This window comes from Montipora capricornis, chromosome 6 (assembly GCF_036669925.1).
Source record: "Montipora capricornis isolate CH-2021 chromosome 6, ASM3666992v2, whole genome shotgun sequence".
Classification (NCBI taxonomy): Eukaryota; Metazoa; Cnidaria; class Anthozoa; order Scleractinia; family Acroporidae; genus Montipora; species Montipora capricornis.
In genome coordinates this window covers 68654182-68671681 of record NC_090888.1, presented here as the reverse complement: position 1 = coordinate 68671681, position 17500 = coordinate 68654182, and the positions used below count along the sequence as shown (strand labels likewise).

At 40.1% G+C, this 17500-nt stretch overlaps 2 protein-coding genes across 2 annotated transcripts in view; one reads left to right on the top strand and one right to left on the bottom strand.

Moving 5' to 3' along the window:
• Window positions 1–13065, bottom strand: part of LOC138053016 (centrosomal protein of 162 kDa-like) — a 17092-nt gene extending 4027 nt beyond the window's left edge. Inside the window, exons 1-16 of the mRNA XM_068899688.1 lie at window positions 12859–13065; window positions 11562–11750; window positions 11085–11208; window positions 10329–10383; window positions 10063–10103; window positions 9587–9794; window positions 8478–8542; window positions 7712–7863; window positions 7433–7472; window positions 6509–6619; window positions 5671–5844; window positions 4049–4935; window positions 2493–3002; window positions 1662–1830; window positions 1232–1498; window positions 1–210 (exon numbers count right to left, since the gene is read on the bottom strand). The exon at window positions 1–210 is cut by the window's left edge and continues 59 nt beyond it. Of these exons, the coding sequence (XP_068755789.1) occupies window positions 1–210; window positions 1232–1498; window positions 1662–1830; window positions 2493–3002; window positions 4049–4935; window positions 5671–5844; window positions 6509–6619; window positions 7433–7472; window positions 7712–7863; window positions 8478–8542; window positions 9587–9794; window positions 10063–10103; window positions 10329–10383; window positions 11085–11208; window positions 11562–11750; window positions 12859–12945 (3289 nt within the window). The 5' untranslated portion in view covers window positions 12946–13065. The remainder of the gene's footprint in view (window positions 211–1231; window positions 1499–1661; window positions 1831–2492; window positions 3003–4048; window positions 4936–5670; window positions 5845–6508; window positions 6620–7432; window positions 7473–7711; window positions 7864–8477; window positions 8543–9586; window positions 9795–10062; window positions 10104–10328; window positions 10384–11084; window positions 11209–11561; window positions 11751–12858) is intronic.
• A 1882-nt stretch (window positions 13066–14947) lies between these two features.
• LOC138053014 (ubiquitin-conjugating enzyme E2 J1-like) overlaps window positions 14948–17500 on the top strand; it is a 4148-nt gene continuing 1595 nt past the window's right edge. The window contains exons 1-7 of the mRNA XM_068899687.1: window positions 14948–15082; window positions 15210–15283; window positions 15636–15767; window positions 15871–15955; window positions 16758–16863; window positions 17236–17300; window positions 17473–17500. The exon at window positions 17473–17500 is cut by the window's right edge and continues 34 nt beyond it. Of these exons, the coding sequence (XP_068755788.1) occupies window positions 15052–15082; window positions 15210–15283; window positions 15636–15767; window positions 15871–15955; window positions 16758–16863; window positions 17236–17300; window positions 17473–17500 (521 nt within the window). The 5' untranslated portion in view covers window positions 14948–15051. The remainder of the gene's footprint in view (window positions 15083–15209; window positions 15284–15635; window positions 15768–15870; window positions 15956–16757; window positions 16864–17235; window positions 17301–17472) is intronic.

The following is a 17500-nucleotide window of genomic DNA, read 5'->3' as shown; positions in this document are numbered from 1 at the left end:
TCTTCTCCGCCACGGTCTGACCGTGTTGAGCCTGTAGCCGGGCTACTGTTTCCTTAAGTTCGCTTATTTCCTCCTCTTTCTTTTTGAGTGTGAGAGCATCGCGGTCAAGAAGGGCCTGGTTCTCAGCATACCACCTGAGCTTACTGCGCATGCGCTCTACCTCGGACGTGTGCTTGCTCTCGAGTTCAGCAATTTCTCTGCTGTTGAAACCTGTGGACATCACACGAGAAATCCGGAGGTGATATGTTTTTGTTAGGAAACAAATAACTGATAACCTGACCTGCTTACTAAGGGCGCTTTCCTTTTATCAGAACCGGCCGGCCAGACCCGTCACTTTGCCAAGAAAATGCAAACATTTTAAGGAACACTTGAATGACAATCCCTCGCATTCTTCAGCAGAAGTATATACCATCCTCAAAGTGTGTTAATTTGAAGGCATTGTAGAGTTACATGTAAACCTTTCAAACACCCGTCAAATGGAAAGCGCCCTAAGACTTACTTATAATTAGGAGCAAATATAAGAACATATATCGCACAATATGGTTAGTTGCTTGTCAGTTATGTAACTCGCCAACTGCTTCGAGAGTTTTTTCATCTACAAACTGTTAATCGTGAGTTGGATAATAAATATTTTGTTAGATGGTTCTGTATGGTGTGTTGCCAGATGTTGACTCGTTACTTGTGTGCTTGAATAAGACGTACAATAGCCATGTCCAAATATATACCTTGCAATACTCAATTCAATACCGAGGCTTAGAAGCGACAAACAAAGAAAATCACCTAACTTTGTTGAACTGTTCATTCACTTTCTTTGCCTCAATGACTAGATCAATAGTCCATTTTACAGTTGTGTGCTTAGTTACCTGGCCTATGAATGAAAGCGAGGCTGGAGTTGACCTTGTTTTGATAGAAACCTCACTGCTTTTCTTATGTCACATAAGAAAAGGAGGGAGGTCAACACCAGCCTCGCTTTTATTTAAGGACCGGGTAACTAAGCACACAACTGTAAAGAGGTCTATTCAAAGATATCTAAAGTACTACGTGGCCTACCAAAAAGATAATCCAGAAAAAGTTGGTGCTTTGAGCCTGACTTTTCGAGTCACATGTGATTGCAGCTCAAAGCCAGCGAGAAACCAGGCTTCTCACGAAAGCTTTTACTTTTTGCTCGTACCCGGGTTAATCTCTTCTTTCACACGCTTACAACACCACACAGCACCATTCTTCAACTCACCTTTCACTTGACTGTTCTTACTCACTGCTTCATCTCTCTCGCCCTCCACGGCCCTTATCCGAGCCTCGAGGTCATACTTAGCTTTTCTCAGCCCGTCGGCCTCCTCCTGCACTTCACTGACCCGTCTTCGCAGAATCCTCATCTCTGACGTCAACTGAGAGATTTTGTCCGCGCCAAGGGCAGCAGACCCTGGGGCTGGCAAGTCAGTACCAGGCCCTTCGCTTTCGCGTCGGTCAACCCTTTCTTTGAGATTTGCAAGCTCAGACGCTATAAACAAAAATTGAAATAGAAAAACAAAAAAATATTCGCGTGAGAACACGATCGCAGTTTTTTTAATCAATAAGTGCGACGTAAATTCAACGCCTTGCTATCTTACGAGCGGAATTCTTAAAATTACATCAAAAGTACACTTCATGAAACGTTTGTTTACCCAGTTTCTGGTTTTCGCAAAACATTCGTGCCTCATTCGTCTTTTCCTTGGCTTGCATTTGTTTCATCTCTTTGTAAAGCCGTTCATTCTCCAATTGGTATCCTGCCAACAGCTGCTCCTGTTCGCGAACCTCTTTCTCTAATTTTGCCAACTCTTCCTCGGACGCACCCTACAATAGAAAGACACACTGAAGAATTCAAAACAATACCTTGGAATAATCGCATCTGAGATCGGTTGCTCAAAAGATGCATGGAGAGCACCCATCGGATAAGCGCTTTCAAGACTATCAAAAGCGTTATTGCCTGAAAAGTGATTTAACCCTCAGAAAAACTCTATCCACCTTTTGAACAACCGAGGCCAAGACAAAGACTTCAATCCAAAGAAAAACACGGCAGATTAAATTCCAAAATATAAACGACAAGCCAGCGAGGGCAAAAGCGTGAGAAATGTAAGAACGGGAATAAAAGAGAGCCATAAAAAGAGCAGGAAAATGAAGTCAATCAAAACAGCGGGAAAGGTGGAGACGGTGCAAAGCGCGCGAAAGTGGAGCGGGTGCAAATCACTGCGGGGGCTCATTCAGAGTCAACAGCAAGATAAACAAAACAGGAAGGAGTGTTTTGAGACGGCAATTAGAGCTGGGAGAGGGAAGGCCGGATAGCGCAGTGTTCAAATAAAAATTCTGATGCCAACATCAATGAAGCAGGAGAATGAATGCGTGTGTTCCAGTTAACTTTTCTAGCTAGTTTCGACGTTCTGACGTCCTCCTTCTTTGAAAAGATACACAAAGGAAATCTGATTACCACGACTGCCGAATACAAAATAAACATTTACCTCAAGTTTACCTCCAGCGGCTATTCTCTTTCTAGCGTCTGCTTCTTTTTCTGTTTCGTTCACTTTCGCCTGCAGAACAAACAATTCTTGTTTAAGCTGGTGAATCTGGCTTTCATATTCAAGACGACAGGTCTCTTCTCGCCGTGTCCATTCCTTTTCCCGAGAAGCCATATCAGCAATTAACTTATCGTTCCTCTTCTTTTCGTCTTTCCAGGCAAGCTGCCAATGCTCTAGCTCGGCTTGCAAAGCCTTCTCACGGGAGAGTCTGTGCTCGTCGGAGATCTTTCTAAACGAGCTTCGGGATACCGATCTCGCCGGCTCGTCGTTCGACCATCTTGCGCGAGGAGGTTCAGCGTCTTCACTTTCTGGGCGAACAAAATGCTTCAAATAGTTAGCAAATGATTCTACAGAGGCGGCCAACTGCTTGGCAGATTGACAAGATTCGGTCAGTTGAGAAGGAGGAGAGGATTCGAGACGAAGCTTTTTACTCGCTCCAAGTGGTTTTTTACTCTAAAAAGCAAAAGGAACAATAAAATTAACAAACTGACGTCATTTCCTCATACTAACTAACCATTACGTTCTAAGGTTTGCCGCATTTAGTTTCTTGGCCAAGCCTGAAGAAAGTGCGATAGTTTCCTTTCTGAAAAATACAAGAAAAGAGCACAAACTGTACTTGTCTGCACAGCTATAAACCTTAACGAAGGAAAGAGCGAGGATTTTGCCAGTTATTGTATAACAAATGGATAGCCGGCATGTACACAGTTTATCCAGTAATATTTGGCACAAGACGCTGAGAGAAATAGCACGAAATTAGGAACCTTTAGCAACTATTCACCGAAGTGGAGGTGGCTAGTGGTGGATAATTACCGAGCTACGAAGCGGCGAGGTAAATATCCACCACTAGCCACATCAACTTCGGTGAATAGTTGTTTTACTAACACAGTGAGATAATATAACACAAAAAGATGATTTTAACTCATTTATTTCTGCAAAGATTACAACATTTTCGGGCGCAAATTCCGCGCGAGCTGCTCGGAGGTGAATAGCAAAGGATATCCGGAGTTTGAGTAGCCAATCAGCGCGCGCGTTCAACGCTATCCACTGTTTCAGTATATACAAAATTGTGATAATAACAATGACAATAAAGCGCCCATGTGGATAAAGCCCTCGGCCTCTTTCCTTCAATAGAGCGTCTTTCATATGACCTTGAAAAATAAACCCCAAAACGGGCCGTAAACAAAAATGCAAAACATTTAATTGGCTTATCGAACAAAAACAAACGAGTGCGAATTTTCATTGGCTTAGCGAACGCGGATGCAAACAAAGTCATCTCTTCATAGAACTATCTGGAAAGCGATCGGCATTTTGCTTTGACGTCATTTGAAATGCAGTAATGTGATTGGGTAATCGAACTGTTTACTGCCCATATTAGGTGTTTCCGGCCTTGGCGGGAATAAGGAGAAGGTTTGTTTTAATCTTGCCAAACACTGGTCCGTAAAACAAATTGCGTACCCTTTTTCAAGGTCATCCGAAAGTCGCTCGAACGCATGACACACCTTTGTTTTGCTGTTTCTAATTGTTGGTGTTGGTGACCACGACGGAGCAGAGGAAGGCGAAGGTTTGAACAAACGACTTTTGTCAACTACCATACTTCCCGGTTTTCCTTTTTCCTTCCTTTGCTGCGGTTTCTCCCCCGAATTTGTCTTGCTTGATTTGTCTCTGGTAACTTTTGAACCTTTCTTGGCCGTAGCGTTTATCTCAGAACGTCTTTTGGCGCTATCTTTTCCCGCGCCTTTCCTCGCGCGTGCAATGCTTTTGATGCTCTGTAAACTCTCCTGGGGTGGGGTGTCTTCCTCGTCGTCTTCCTCCTGTCCATGCCCCTGCGTTTTCCCTCCCTCCCCTCCACTCTGCATCAAGTTAGCGACGGGCTGAAGACTAAACCCACCACCTGCTTGAGCTGGTTGAAGGTCAAATCCCCGCCCTTCAACCACACTACCAGACACAGAATCCAGCCTGACGCCTAAGCCGCTACCTTCAGTAACAGGTTGTAAACTGAAACCAGGCACGTTAGCAGCCGGTTCCAGTTCAAATCCCCGACCTCCTGAACGCCTTGAAAGAACGGGAGTTGACGTGCCAGATGCAAGTCCTAAATGACCGTGTTCTACGCTCGAGACAAGATCGTAGCTTGCGTCCAGATCAGACCCGGGAAACCCTTTCGCGCCGGCTTTCACGGGCTTTAATCCGAAGCTTCGTTCATCGCTCAAAGAAGCCAACGAATTTGACGCATTCCCTGCTGGTATGAAATCATCCGTTACAACAACAGGTTGAAGGTGAAATCCCCGAGCACGAGTTTCTCCATGGAGGCTTTTCTCAATCACTATCTGTCTTTCACTAGATTGTTCAGTTCCCTGTTTGAATTTGGAAGCCAAAGGAAGGTCGAAATCTGAAAACAATGTTACATTTTAGACACTGGTAGCATACTAGACTGCGTTCGCAGGCTAGTAGCATTCATACCATTAATTATTGATGAAACGTAATTAGTGATAATTAACAAAGGAGGTGCAAAAAAAGACAAGTGACGATTCACAATAGTGATTTTTTTGCGGTATATCATAACACACAAAAAAAGTCGCACGTTTGTCCAAGTTACTGGACGTTAAACTTGCGAGCAAGGTTGCAATTACGTAGGCCAGTAGATCAGTTGTCAATAAACCGTCGACACAGGCAGATAAACCTCTGTGAACATTTGTACAAAAGACTGCATTACAATCAATATGTCTGTGATACGTTATAAGTCATCATTTTCTTTCGTGCGAGTCTCTTTTATCTTCACAGAATACTTTTCGGGACGCCACCATGAATTATATGCCGCAAAGGGGGTGGAAGTATTCCTATCATAGCAAGGTTGCTGCCTAACGGTCGCCCGGTCGCCTGGGGCGCCTTATTTGCGAGCGCGGGCGACCAAATTTCTGAACGAGTAGCCCGAACGGGCCACCTGATTCATCCTCACTTTCTTGTAAATATGATCCCAGCTCGAATTAAGTAATTCTGGGCTCTTGAAAAAATGACTTTGGCTACTAACTTTTAATGTTGGAAGCCCGAAGGGCTCCCCGAAAATTTCCTTAGGCAGCAGCCTTGCTATCATAGTCATATTTCCACATTTTGTGCCCATCAATACCTGAGTATCTACTCCCTGTACCAGTGGTAGTCATTTGGGCGGCTCGCAGGGCAGCCTGAAGCTCACGTATTTCTCTTGTACTTCCACTGAACTCATCATCAGGACCTGTTTTAATCAGCGACGGTACTGCTTTATCGGGGCGGGACTCAGGGGTGAGATGCTCATCAGCCTTTACTGTAAAAAGAGTTATAACATGGTGTAATTATCAGCGTTTTCGAAGGTGACAATATCCGGCAAGTAAGCAACACAAAAACGCAAGCAAAATGATAAAATAACGGAATCAAACAGTACAATTGCGAAGACTGTGGTTTCTATGAGGGTCTCAGTGTTCAAGAACAAGTTAGTACCAAGAAAGGCCTGCAGTTTATAGTTCTTATGCCAGAAAACTACAGAGAAACTATTATCATTAATTTTTGCAGATGAGCCCTCAGTTGTTTCAACTGACACGGAGTATTTTCTTTTTTCTTGGTCAAGGACTGAACCAAGATATCCTACGGAGCCGGATAGTCCAATACTCTATTAACTGTATAGTTCAACTGGGGTTGACTAAAAACACTCCACCATTCAAAAAACTTGAAAATTAGCAAAATCCACGAGGTGTGCATTAATTTTTGCAGTATTTTCAAAATCTGTGCACAGAAAAAAACAATATTTGCTACCTCCGTAAAATTCATTCCATTCTGGAAGAAGTCAAGGACCTCAAAACTTATGACGATACCCCAAAGGCAGGGACTATCCAGAGATACAGCTCAGTGATTTTTCAAAAAATTATTCTAAAATTCAAGTGTTTTTTCAAGGGTTTGTCCCCTGTCTTTTAGATAGTGAATCAAGTTCTTACCTTCTTCGGTGTTTGCAGCTTGTACAACTTGTTTCTGTGGTGAAAGAAGGCTTGCAGCACCTGCTGGTCGTTTGGTCTCTAGTGTAGAATCCAGCGATTCCATTAAAGAAACTGTATGATTGAAAAACCAAAAAAACCACAACACTACCTTAGAGTGTGAAAATTCACTGTGGTTTTCGTAATTGTTGCTGCTTACTTCTTCATTTGTTTATTTGTTCCGTTTGTTTTGCTAAAGGAACCACAACTTATATCCTCTAATCCTTCATCTCTGTTTTTTGTTGGTTATCTCTCAAATTACAAGGACAAACGAAAAGTCCTGTAACAACTGAAACTCATGCACACACAAGGCAAAATTCTAGTTCATTTTGTTCAAAGTCCTTTACAAACCAACGACAAGAACAAAGTAGATTAAAAGTTTGTGGCAATACATAATTATTTGTTTTTGCCTTCTCCTTGAATGCTGCATGTCTAACAAAATCTGGATATACTTCCAACAGACCAAGCATATTGAACAAATCACAAGTTTCAATTTAATCACTTTCACCACAACAGAGAAACAGGCTGTGGTGACGGTCGCACAAAAGAGCAAGGTTCCAAATTAGGTGCGCCCTTTTACCCTCCAAACCATGATATACCACAGAAGACAGACCACAACACTGGGAACTACATGCCCTAGTCTTTGCGACAAGTGTGTGGGTTCTTTTACATACCACAGGATTATGAAAATTGAAGGGTTGTGAGACGGGGCCTATGGTTTATCGTCCTTATCCGAGAAGACTAGAGAGTCTAACCATTTGCAGAAGTAATTACAAAGGCAGCACCTTCTCCTCAGTTATTTAAAGACCAACTGAGCCACCGGTGCGCGGTGAATGAATGCAATGTTTGGTTTGTATTTGCATTTAGGCTACATAATTATGTACAGACCTTTTGACAGCAGACTCAGTTTGGCTGCTTCAGGAGGTTCCTGCAATGAAAAAAGTGACACTAAGATTATTGACTCAAATCAAACCACCCAACTTTATTTTTTGACCATTTCCTTATCTCCCATTTTTTTATCTCAGAATAAAGTATTTCATATTTGCTGGCAAACTGGGAAATGTGTCAAGTCCGTGACAACAAACAGAAGATCAATTTTTTCTCTGCCTATCAATGTCATTTTGTAAAGCAATTGTGTGGTTTATTGTATTTCCATTGCAATCATACCGGAGCTAATGGTCTTGGTGGTGGATCCTCAGTATCAGCCTCATCTTCAGCACTTTTTTCATCTTCAAAGTTGTCACTGTATTCTCCATCGTTCTCTTCACTTTTCACATCTTCTTTCACTGCAGCTTGGTTCATCTGATGGCCTGCTGTCCCTGTCCCCGAAAAAAGGGAACCAAACATTGGCATAAACTAAAAGCTTTGTTCAATGTTTGAGAAAACCCACCAATACATGTAGAAGGGTGCAGGAATGGGACTACAGTGAGAGCACTCACCTCCCACCCATGTGGCCCGGGTTTGATTCCCAGAGTCGGTGTCACATGTGGGTTGCGTTTGTTGGTTCGCTACTCTGCTCTGAGAGGTTTTTCTCTGGGTACTCCGGACGGTAATTTTCTCCTCTCCTCAAACCCCAACATTTGATTTGATTTGAGCTAATTTGTTGATTTCAGTTTACAGTGTCCCCAATTAGTGCTCCAGTGCTAGAACAACTAGACACTCAGATAAAGTTCCTCTCTTTTCCTTTCAAGTGGAGGCTGTTTTTACTGCAGGTTTTTCAGGTTCTGGCAGATTCATTAACAGAATCAAGATTCAAGGAAACCTGCCAATAGGCCTATGTATACATGTACATTTCCAGTGCTTCTGATCAGTTAATAATTAGTGGCAAATGTACATCTCAGATTCCTAAAAGGATTATAATTCTAATCTAGGAGCTCAGTTTGACATGCTGACACTGCAAATGACTGGAATCAAATTCTGTTCTTACATGTACCTGTCATATTGAATATGGAGTCTCCAAGTTCAGCTCCAGTTGCTTGCAATTGTTCTTCTTCTTTCCTGTGGAAAGACATAGACATTGTTTTAGACCAAAATTATAACTACCGGTATTTAGATTATATCTATTTTAGCCTGCACATGAAAACTCAAGCTAATTATAGAAAGGTCAAATGACGAATTTTACAGATCATTATTTCAAAGAAAAGTTTGACTACTCATGGGTGTAACTCATTCCCCAGTTACACATTTGTACAGAAAACTCTTCTATTTTTTAATCCTAAATTTCTGTATTGAAGGCAAAATAACATCCAAACTTTAGATCTACGGCCCTGATGGTTGGTGTATAGAGTTTTAGAAGCAAAGTGGCAGAAGAAAGGAAAAGCTAATTAAATGGGTTTAAGAAACTTATGGGGCTGTGTTGGCAGGTGGAAAAGCAAGGAAATTTGGTTGTAATAACTAAGTTTCCTTAATGAAAGCAAATTAATAACCATAGGGGTAATAGAAAACTGACAGTTGGAGCTATAATGAATTTTTGCACCTTCGTTGGTGCAAATTAAGGGATTGTAGCTTCTGTGGGTTGAAAAAAATGAGAAGTAATTAGTTCAGCCAATGGAAGGCAACATCCCATTGGGCCAATTTCCATATTTTTTACCAAAGCCCAATCACCGAAAAACCTAGCATAATTAATGGCACTTTTATTTCAACAAACCCTTCGCTTTAAACAGGGGTTTAATTAATAATTTACTAGAGTACATTATTATATGGCTTGTATTTCTGGCCGATAGAACGTGCGCTCTGATTGGCCAAGAGCAGCTAGGCGCCAGGGCATTATTTTCCCCTTAATATGCCCACGGGCCGATTATTACGGATTATACAAATTAGTTGTTTCTCTTTTTAGAACTGTTCCGTTAGCTATATAATAAACAACTTAATAACCTTGACCATTTGGTAGTTACAGTTTGAGATTTTGCTGTTACAGTAACAACCTCACTCTTGGCTATTACGTAGTTATTAATTTGACCTAGACAAAACATAAAAGCAACCAGCACACTTACTTGTTCTGATCAATAGATCTACATTTATAAATTTTCATAAACCACATACCCATTTGGGGAAACAGACTCTGATGTTGAGATTTCAGCAAGTTTTTTATTGTAATCTACAGCTGATATTCCATCCTCAGCATTACGAAAAAACTTGTCTTTGTCTGCCTGCTCATTCATGGTGTCCAGTCCCATGCTGGCATGTTTGGTGGTGAATGAATCAGGGACAGGAGAAGAGGGACTCGCATTTGCCCCTGTTTTGGTTGTATCTGCAAGAAAAGGGTCCATACACTTTTAATTAACAATAAACTCTCTATTAAGAAAAAGACAGCCCTAGACTAAAGGGGATTGGGAAAGATGGGGGAAAATACGTAGATCAACCTTTCCTTCCCCAAACTGAAAATGTGCTTTGCTCTCACTGAAGTAAGAACTTTTCATAGTCTGACAGAAGTCATTTGACAGAGAACAAATTAACTAAATTATATTGTCTGGTAAAAATTATTTAAAATACAACAGTTACTTAATTATTGTACTTACCATTATGACTAAAGGTATCTTCAAAGTCCTCTGACCCAAGCCTGGCATAAATGAAATCAATCAAACAATAATATTAGAAGCTTATGATGCAAATACATTTTTAAAAGCATAAAGCACCAAAAGGGTAACATTTTGTTCAAACTTTTTTGGCAGTAATGTCGCAAATTAAAATGACATTTTAGAAGTTGGATGAATTTGATACTCCAGTAATAATTTCCTGGCATGCTTTGCACAAGATCAAGAAGTAAAGAAAAAGACTTTCATACCTTTTAAGCTCTTCTTCAGAAGGCTGCTTTGTCTTTTCTACAGATTTTACCAGGCCTGCAATACAGGTAAAGGAAAAATTATCTGGGTTTAGAGTTTTCAGCAAACAAAATGTACTTTGTTCAATTCTCATATAATAAATAATATCATTATTGTAAATTAAGATGGTATAATATCATTAATAGACCAAATCAGCTAACTCAATGTTGTACCCAATTCAAAACCTTTGGGAATAAACGTTTTGTTCCAGGTATTTCCCCATATCATTTTTATATGATGTGAATGCTACATTCTAATGCAAAAAGAATACACAAAGAATCTTAAACCCGGAAGATTTGAATTGGGTACAAATTTATTTTGCTGACAATAAAGGCTTTCTCAAAACCATTTGGATTCAGTGTTCCAAATAAGTGGTGAGTCTCCTATTAATGCAACCAATCAAGTGATAAAAGTATGAAGATCCATTCATCCCAGATTGTCCTCTTCAAATTTAATGTCTACAGGCACTCCTCCCAAAAACAAAATTACAGTATCTGTAATCTTAAAGCAGATTTAAATAATGTTTCAAAGCATATCTCCATGACAGGTTTGCATATCAAAATACATGTATGCAATGTGGAGTTATCTACAATAATAAAATAAGAATATTATTATTATTGTTGCTAGTAAAGTTTAAACTTTAACTAGCTTTGCCAAAATGAAACTTGTTCTGTCTTGGCAAATAAAGTAAGCAATTGATACAAGTAATTACAACAGACCTTCTTCAAGACTATCCTTGCTGATAGAAAGGGCTGAGCTATCAACATAACTTCCAACTGACAGAGCTGTCATGGATCCCTTAGCAGAAGGGAGATGTGGTGTACCTACTTCAGCATTGGCAGCCTAACACAACAAACAAAATCGTCTAAAGTACACAATGAATGAACAATCATTATGTTTCCCGGCCCAAAACTGCATTATTAAGCTTTGAAGGGCTTGTATGTGCAATTAATGTCTTTTAAGAAGTCTTTGACAAAATTAAAAATATAAACTAAACTATTTTAGATGAAGACTTTGATAAAAAGATTGCTGTTGCTGGTAGTACAAAGAAGATTTGATGATATGTGTATTAAAAATGAGTTATTAATTTAAGAAAAAGAAAAAGTATGATCCCTTCTCCCATTTCTCCCTCTCTTTGCTCATTTTAGAACAATAGAAGAATGACGACACAAATGTTATATTAATCTTGCACCTACCTCTTGTGGCTTAGATTCTGGTTTAGAAACCTTTGGCTTGATCCAACTCTGACGCGTAGCTTCCCTTTTCTTGTCATTGTCTTCATTATCTTCTTCAGCCCACCATGGCAAATGACCAGCACCAGGCTTTGATTTCAAATCAGGAGTCCTCATACGAGGAGATCCCAAGGAGGACTCATCTGACATAGACTTACATGTACAAAACACAGTAAAAGTAGAAGATGCCATTGTTTCCTTGAGACAGTTTTTCTTCAGTCATTTTATCTTTCATTGTGATCTTTTTTTATCACAGTAAGACCAAGTTAAAAAGGGTTACCACCTTACAAACCATGAAAGTGTGCAAATAATGTTGATATGCTCACGGTTTGGGACAACCAGAAATTTCAACTTGGTCTTGCCGTCCTAGATGGAAACTGCTCTCATTCATGGGGTTTCAATAAAATTGAAATTGGCAGTGGGTTTGAGTGCAGACTGTAACCAACTGCAATCACCAATAGGCCTAATGGCCCCTTTTACTAAAGGTGACTAAGGGTGTCTGGGAGCACACCCTTTTTAAAAGAACTCTCCCAAATGCCACATTTAAAAAGCAAAATGAATTTTATAGTTAGGTTTGAAAGAATCTGTCCTTTTAATCACTTCAATTTAGCGAAAAAGTCGCCGACTTATCTAAGTGAAGTAGCCACTGCTCATAGGTGAAAAATCCTGGCATCTGAGCCATACATGTAAGCCCCCACATAGCACAAGAGACAAGCACATCTCAAACTGATTATGCGTTAACTTCCCCCTAACCCCGCTCCCCCCTCCCCCCACAACCTCCACCACCCCTGGCATACCATCAGGCACTTTCCTCTTTGTTTTGCAAAAGTGCTGGGAATTTGACATCCATCGTTCTTCATTTCAGGGGGGAGCAATTACAGCATTCAGGGCCAGCACATGCAAATAAGTTGAAAGGTTTTGTAGAATGAGGCATGTAACAATAGGAGCTCTTGTTATTCACTGATATGGAAATAGGTGGCCCTGTATTCTAAAAGTGTATATTTTAGCCAGGGGTTGAAAATGGTGCCACCATTTTATGTTTCACGTTTTATGTTTCAAAGATTGCAGTTGGCAAAGTAACGCCGATATCAAATTGGAAGAGTTTGAGAGTAAAAATCTTTAGCCTTATTTCTGTGGTTGATTGACTTTATACATAAACTCTTCTTCCACTCGATACATAGGCAGTGCAAAAGGATATAGAGAGGCGGAAAAAACATTTTTTATGCGATCACCTTATTTAATAAGAAATAAAATTACTCACCTCATTCAAAAATTTCTCAAATTCTGCATCCAAATCCATATCTTTCGCCTTATAGCGCTCCCGCAATTTACTCCACTGATCTGACATATTTCTTTTGAGAATTAATGAAGTATCCCTTAAATTCTGTTGTCAAAAACGTGATTTACCGCCAGATAATAAACACAAATACAAAGGAAATTCGATGGATAGACCGCCATGTTTCAAAGTGTCAACAGCTTTGCAGCCAAGCTTTGGGCTGGGCACAGGTTCCCCAAGCTGAACACTGGAGGTTTAGGTGAAAAAAAAAATTGAGGCATATTTGGAAAAACCGATTTTTCTGTACCTATCTATGCTCTAATCAGTATCTACCAAAAAGAAGGTCTGTCATTATATACTTACCATATGGGAGACGTGTGGACTGCTTCCCTAAATATGAAACATATATATAATAAACATTTAACACCAAAGACTGCCTTCATGAACGTTGTTTGATCCGTCCGAACGGTAGTGTGTTTACGCTTATCAGTGTTTGCGTTAATCCAGCGTAATGCATAGATCGTTTCATGGCATTGCAGTCTTTGTGTTGACCCATTCACACCTCAAACGCCCAAGGACGTCCCCCATTGAAGAGTAAAATCGTCACTCTCAGGGGTCAATGAGCCAAATATTTATTAAATATATGGCGTCAGGGGCTCATCAATTGAAGCCCCATCTCCACTAATTCCACTAAACCCTTTCCCGAGTAAATTTATGCTAGGAACAGCTTTTTCCCGCGAAAAATATCATCTTTTCCTTGACGCCGAGATACTTTGTCTTGATTGGCTTTTACAACAGTGGGCGTGCTGAATCTCCAAACCCAGGGGTTTCATTTGAAGACGATTACACCTGGCGGTATACCGACGTGTATGTTGTTAGAAATTTGCCCCTCAACGCTGGCTACTTTTCCTTGATTTTTTGCTCAAACCTTTGTAAAAGACAAGAGTGACCTCCGCTTACATTGATTAGCTCAGGCATCTACCTCAAACGTTATCGAGGTGCAGCGATGGCGCAGTGCCAGCACTCACCTCCCACCAAATATATGGCCCGGGTTCGATTCCTAGACTTGGCGTCATATGTGGGTTGAGTTTGTTGGACAGGTTCTTTACACTGCACCGAGAGGTTTTTTCCGGGTGCTTCGGTTTCCCCTCTCCTTAAGAACTAACATTTGACTTGATTTGCGTTGCTTGTTTCAGTTTACAGTGTCCCCACTACGGCGACGAAAACGTCCCTTCAAAATATAAGTTTGAGCTATTCCAAGTATTTCACGATTATTCCATCTTGTGTATTCGTATTAAAAGAGATTTCTTTAAGCATAAAACTGTAAAAAAAACTGTAAAAAAGACAAATCTTCGTCGCACCTTATTACTTCTTCGCGCCAAAAATCGCTTTAAACACTACATACTTTCTGTACTTTGCGTTATCTCTAATAATTTTTCCTTGATAACGGAGTCATGACTACTCCGAAACGTCAGATTTTATCATTTTTATCGTTCGTTTTTACAGTTTTATCTTGTTTATTGTATACAATATAGGCGAAGTGTCCTAAAACAGAACTGGTACGGACGGGTTTGAATTAAAGAGTCAGACTGAAAGATTCACTGTTGTTTGTCCACGTTGTCATCAAAACCTTAAATTTGGTCATTTCACGTACGTGGTAGTTTTGACGAGTACGGCAGAGAATTGTTCAAAAATGTGTGCTGCACGTGCAGCACGATCATTTTGGTTCTTTCAACCAATAATATTACTGCTTCTTGGTGTTGTCGTTGCCGTAGTCGTCGTCGTTTCTTAAACGATCTTAAACTTCCCATTGAAACCTTGCTGAAGTGGGCCAAGGGAGATTGTGGGCGTTCTGAATGTCTTAAGGGAGGCGTTCTTAATTACCAAGGCACGACGCTCCGGACACCACTTCCAGAAGGGACCGCCACTGCTCGTTTTTCCCTGTCAGACTTGATTCTGCGCAAGTGCTTACGATGTTTCCTCCGTGTCAGGCATTCTCCCAACCACCCAAGATCGCGAGAGTAACGGCGTCTCGCGTGACAAACTATGCATTGGAATGGGACTGGGTCGAGTGTGTACCCAACTTGTTCCTTGTTCGCATGACACGTATGCACGTCAACATAAAGTTTAGGTACTATTTTGGCCTGAAGCGAAAGTTTCATTCCTTGCTCCAGGATTATGGAGGCAAAATATAACCTGCGAAGCCCTGGTATGTCTTAACAATGGCCTAAAAAAACTGTTTCTCGGGAAAAATGGGTTTAACGATTTCCGTAAGTTAAGTCGCTAATGTTCAAGTTATGCGTCTTCATTGGTAAGCATATGTTATATTCACATAGGCGTCAAACGCTTGATGAGGGAAGCGAAGGAGCTTAATCAACCCACAGAGCTCTATTTTGCTCAGCCCCTTGAGGTAAGTGCCAAAGACGAGCAGAAGAATTAATTCCCACTGACAGTCACTTCGAAGACAACTGCTTTTAAATTTATACAAAAATGAGGTAGACGCTTACTTTAGGAGACTACATAAAGCACTGAAGGAATGTGTTATTTGGCCCTCAATTTGTTTTAACGAATGAAAGTTTTCCCTACAAGAAGGTATTTTTCTCGCGCGATATCACGAGCTTTCCCTCACCTCGCGAGATCACGAAAGCTTCATACGCGGGAGCCTGGAGACTAGGTGTTAAGCAGACTTTTCAACTCATTGTTACTTTTAAATTGTTAACCTTATGTACATGTAGATGAAACTGATGGCATTTTGGTTATAGGAGAATCTGTTTGAGTGGCATTTTACTGTCCGAGGTCCCCCTGACAGCGATTTTGCTGGTGGTCGATATCATGGCAGAATAACTTTGCCTCCAGAATACCCCATGAAACCTCCAAGCATAATGCTACTAACTGTAAGTGCGGTCTTGTTTCCGTAAAAAAATCAGTTGCCAGAAAACCTTTTCAAAGTAAACTTTGGCTTCAGTTTAACAATTATTTTTTGCTCTTGTTCTTCAGCCAAATGGCCGATTTGAGGTGGGGAAGAAAATTTGTTTGAGCATGTCAGCACACCATCCTGAGACTTGGCAGCCCTCATGGAGCAGTAAGTTCTTTGATAGATTAGATGACTAAGGCACATCGTGCACGTACCTAACCTCATCTTTTCTTACCGGTATATTTTTTAATTGAGTTTCTCTTGATGTCATTGTTTATATTTATTAAGAAATTCATAACATACACATTTTCGTACAGAAGCTTTGGAACTATAAAAGACCAACTTAGAAAGTTAGAAGAACTCTGCAATTTTAAGCCTTTTGGTCTCAATAATCAACAAGATGTTAGCAATCAAAAACTCATCTAGAGGCAAAAGCGCTAATGAGGCCACATACAGTAGTAACATGTAGTATTTGAAAAGTCTTAAAGCTATAAATTATGACACAAACATGATCCATAAATATCTAGCTCAATTCTAAGAGATAAGTAATAATGCAATGTACTTTCAATAATCATTCAGTTAGGTTATAATGCACGTAATTACCAACAAGGCAAACATGAAAACAATATTATTATTTAACTCTCCTGTAATGAAGCTCTCCACTTATGTATAGGAAATGAACTTTAGTAAATGTACTGTAGCCTCATATCACATTATGTAGGCTTATAGCAAACATATTTTGCTCTTTATTTTCCTTCCTTTTCCTTCTATGGCATCCCAAACTCCTTGATACATACATGTATATCATCCCCTTAATGTAATATCTGTCAAATAGTCTTGGACATTTGTGTGTATGTTTTCGCCTTGCTTATATATTAAGTGACGGGAAACTCAGTTATTGTTTCCAATCCTTTGGTATATTTTTTAAACAATAATATTGTTAATGGTATTGTTCACTATTTTGTTTCAGTCCGCACTGTGCTAATGGCTTTGATTGGGTTCATGCCAACACCAGGAGCTGGAGCAATAGGCTCTTTAGACTACACTACCCACGAAAGAAAGGTTCTTGCAAAAAAGTAAGTTGGATGGAGATCCTCTGTCACTCAATCAGTTTGCCTGGCTGTCATCTGTGTAGCTGTCTGTTGTCCTTCGTTGCCAAACATAATGTGGCTTTCTGTTTTCTTGGTGGCTACCAGAAATTTAGATATTGGATTAGTGATAAGAGAGCAAGGTAGGGGCAGCGGTGGCACCTTTTCCCTTCCACTCATGTATTCCTTCTTCGAAAAAACAACATCCTATGCGAGTTTGCTTGTTATGTATTGAAAAATAGAAAATAGTCCTCAAGAATATCAATATCCACATTTCCCATATCACATTTTCACTCATTACATCACTGATCTAAGAAGAAAATAAATTCCTTTTCTAGTGATTTTATTTATTTGATTTAGATCACTAGATTGGACATGTAATGGTTGTGATGTGTGCATGAAGAGCATCTTACTGGAGACAACTGGTATGTACATAGAAAACTCTGGACAGGCATGGTGATTGATAATTTCTAACTTCCAGGGGCTCTCATTTTGCCCCTTGTAGAATGATTGTTTGAAAACTCAGTTTGTTTGAAATATTGTGGATGCTGTTGCTACAGTAAGTACATGTATAATGATATTATGTAAATGTTACAGGTGAAACGTTAAAAGAAGCAGAGAAAGA